This window comes from Micromesistius poutassou (genome assembly GCF_964030765.1).
Source record: "Micromesistius poutassou genome assembly, chromosome: 7".
In the NCBI taxonomy this organism is placed as follows: Eukaryota; Metazoa; Chordata; class Actinopteri; order Gadiformes; family Gadidae; genus Micromesistius; species Micromesistius poutassou.
This window is the reverse complement of record NC_140277.1, coordinates 6448218-6451053: the sequence shown is the minus strand read 5'-3', so window position 1 is coordinate 6451053 and position 2836 is coordinate 6448218. Positions and strand designations below refer to the sequence as shown.

At 46.1% G+C, this 2836-nt stretch overlaps 1 protein-coding gene across 1 annotated transcript; it reads right to left on the bottom strand.

Moving 5' to 3' along the window:
* nkx2.3 (NK2 homeobox 3) lies at positions 1-1401 on the bottom strand (the record flags this gene model as incomplete). Its single annotated transcript, XM_084470372.1, has 2 exons — positions 1-641; positions 1008-1401. 2 exons carry the CDS (start codon positions 1399-1401, stop codon positions 1-3), a joined length of 1035 nt encoding a protein of 344 aa, XP_084326498.1.
* Between the last annotated feature and the right edge of the window lie 1435 nt (positions 1402-2836).

Genomic DNA, 2836 nt, shown 5'->3' with positions numbered 1-2836 from the left:
CTACCAGGCTCGGATGCCCGGCATGTTCCCCGGGGCCGGTGGGACCCCCGAGCCCTGGGAAGACTGCTGCTGGGGCGGCGCGGCGAGGTTCCCCAGATTCACATTCATAAACGCATTAGCGGTGGTGCTGGTTGTAGGCAGAGAGGCCAAATTGGAGTAGGTGCAGGAGTACGTGTTGGGGTAGACCGAGTTCCCGTAGCTGTACGCCGGGTAACTGCTGTAGCTATACGGGGTCGGAGCTCCCACCGTGTAGGAAGTGTTATAATTCGGGGATCCGGTCAGACACGGTCTCCCGTCGCGGACCAGCACCGGGACGGCCACCCTTCTGGGAGGAGGTGGGTGGTGGTGGTGATGGTGGTGGTGATGATGTCCCGCCATCTCGAGGCTCTTATCCTGTCGCTGCCGTTTGCATTTGTACCTCCTGTTCTGGAACCAGATCTTCACCTGCGTTGAGGTGAGTTTGAGTGTGCTGGCCAGGTGCTCTCTCTCCGGGGCGGACAGGTAGCGCTGCTGCTTGAAGCGCCTCTCCAGCTCGCACACCTGCAACTGGGAGAACAGCACCCGCGGTTTCCTCCGGGTCCGGGTCTGTTTGGCCGGTTTCACCGAGTCTAGGTCCTCACACCCGCCTTGATCGCAGCTCTCTGGAGGAAATACAAGAGGAGAGGAGACGCTTATTTCCACAACACAGCCATGAGGCTTGGGCATCAATAATTCATTGTTGAACACGCAGCATAAATAACAAATATGCAACACATATGCAACATAGGGAAATATCTTCCTCTATTGGGATTTTCTTTCTAGATAACAGGCTACGGTAATATCTATCAGCTATTCATAGTATACCTATTTTAAATCAAATCAAAGCATAAAAGCTATTTACATAGGCTGCATATCATTTACATTTAACCTGAAATGTGTAAAGACCCCAATATTAGCCTACAGCAGAGTTGGATGGCCTACGTGCCTTACGTTTTTTAATAGGATGCGTTAGGATGCGTTTGTCTTACTGGAATGGAGATCCTCCCGCTCGGCCTCATGGGTGACGTTCACCTCGTGGCCCCCCTGCACAGCGCTCGTGAACATCTCCCTCGGTAAGCCCGACTGCGCCAGCCGCTCCTGGATCTCCAACGTGCTCAGGTACGACGACATCCGATCCTCGCTCTCGGACTGTTCGGAGCCGGGACTCGGGCTGTCCCGACCGGCCAACATGCATGCAGGGGGCGAGTGGGGGATAAAATAGGTTTGGAGCGCGCAGCCTAGTTGCGAATGTTGCGAATTGGAAAATCCGAGGCGCGATATGAGCAGCTGATGCTGCTGTGTCTGCTGCTGTAGCTCCTGCCTCAGAATGTCCTTCACAGAAAAAGGCGTGGTGGATGATGTTGTGACCGGGCTGGGAAGCATTGTTGTCACGCAAAAAAAGGGGGAAAGAAGTGCGTAAGGGGTGGATATCAAGCGGATATCGACGAATATCCAGAGAGGGCAGATACCCAGACACCGAAAAACCGAGAGAAAAGAGAGAAGAGATCTGACTTTAGCCTGCAGTTGTTTGCCTCCGCGTATATCCTTGGTGAAGAGGTAAACAATCCGTGCGTAAAGTGGACGCGCACTGCTTGTTTTCCATGTAGACCGACGAGGACTTGCTTTTGTCCACATATGACTTCTGTCTCGGGCTTAGTCAGGTCTATTGCCGTAGGGCTGAGGGATACGTCGTTCCTGTTTGGTTGGCCATGAGAGAGAAAGAGAGAGCGACATAGACAGATAGAGAGAGAGAAGAGAGAGAGAGGGGGAGGTCTGTGGGCCCTTTTTAGTGTCGTTGTGTTGTAAGGGAGGGGTCCCTTTCGTTCTGACTTTATTGATATTTTCCCAGCCCTCTCTTTATATTCTTTTTTCAAGAAAAAAAAAATAACAAAGGACTCAACACACTTTTTTATTCCAAGCGAGGTAAGTTTTTTTTATTATTATTTTTTATAACATAATCATAATACTAAAAACGAAAAAAATACACTCATGAGTGCTCATCTAGTCCATATTGGTTGTCGTCGGAGAAGAACGCATTTATTATGAAGCTTATCGGTTTGGGAAGCTTCGGTTTGCGCAGCTATCGCAATTCATCACATAAGCGTTTTGAGATTACACACACAGGCCTATCCGGGTTCCGGCCATCCCAGGATAAGATAGCTCCACTGTGTGGGAGTTCCGAGATTTTAGGCCGCAGGAGTTTGATCCTGCGGAAAGGTTTTTCTCTGTCAAATAACCATGCCAACATTACGATCAAGCAACGCACGACAGCATTGGGCGATGAGAATTGATTCGGTTGTAACAAGATAATAGATAATGGCGTTAACCTCAAGTAGCCTATACTAATTGAAGGTATTAGTATACATTTTGGGGACCGGGGGAAAATGTTAAGCCAACGCGTACCTTAGGTTAGTTAAATAATTCCCATTAATTAGCCTAATAAAAAATAACTGCATAGGAATTTGAGTAAATTAGAGCTAAAAGCCTTACATTATAATAATAGGCCTACATAAGAATAAATAATAACAGGGTAGTAATAAAAGGCTAGTATTAATAATTCTAATACGAATAATAATAATAATAATAATAATAATAATATTAGGCTACTACTACTAATAATAAAAATAGTAATAATCGTTATAATATTAATAATAATAATAATAATAATAATAATAATAATAATAATAATGATTGCTTAATAAAACTGACCAATAATTTTCTCTTCACATTTGCACTCGTGGAGCCAGTTGGAAAAAAGGGCTCACCCATTCAGGTGACGATCAATACGTAAGCAGTCTATTTAATTTAATATAATTTA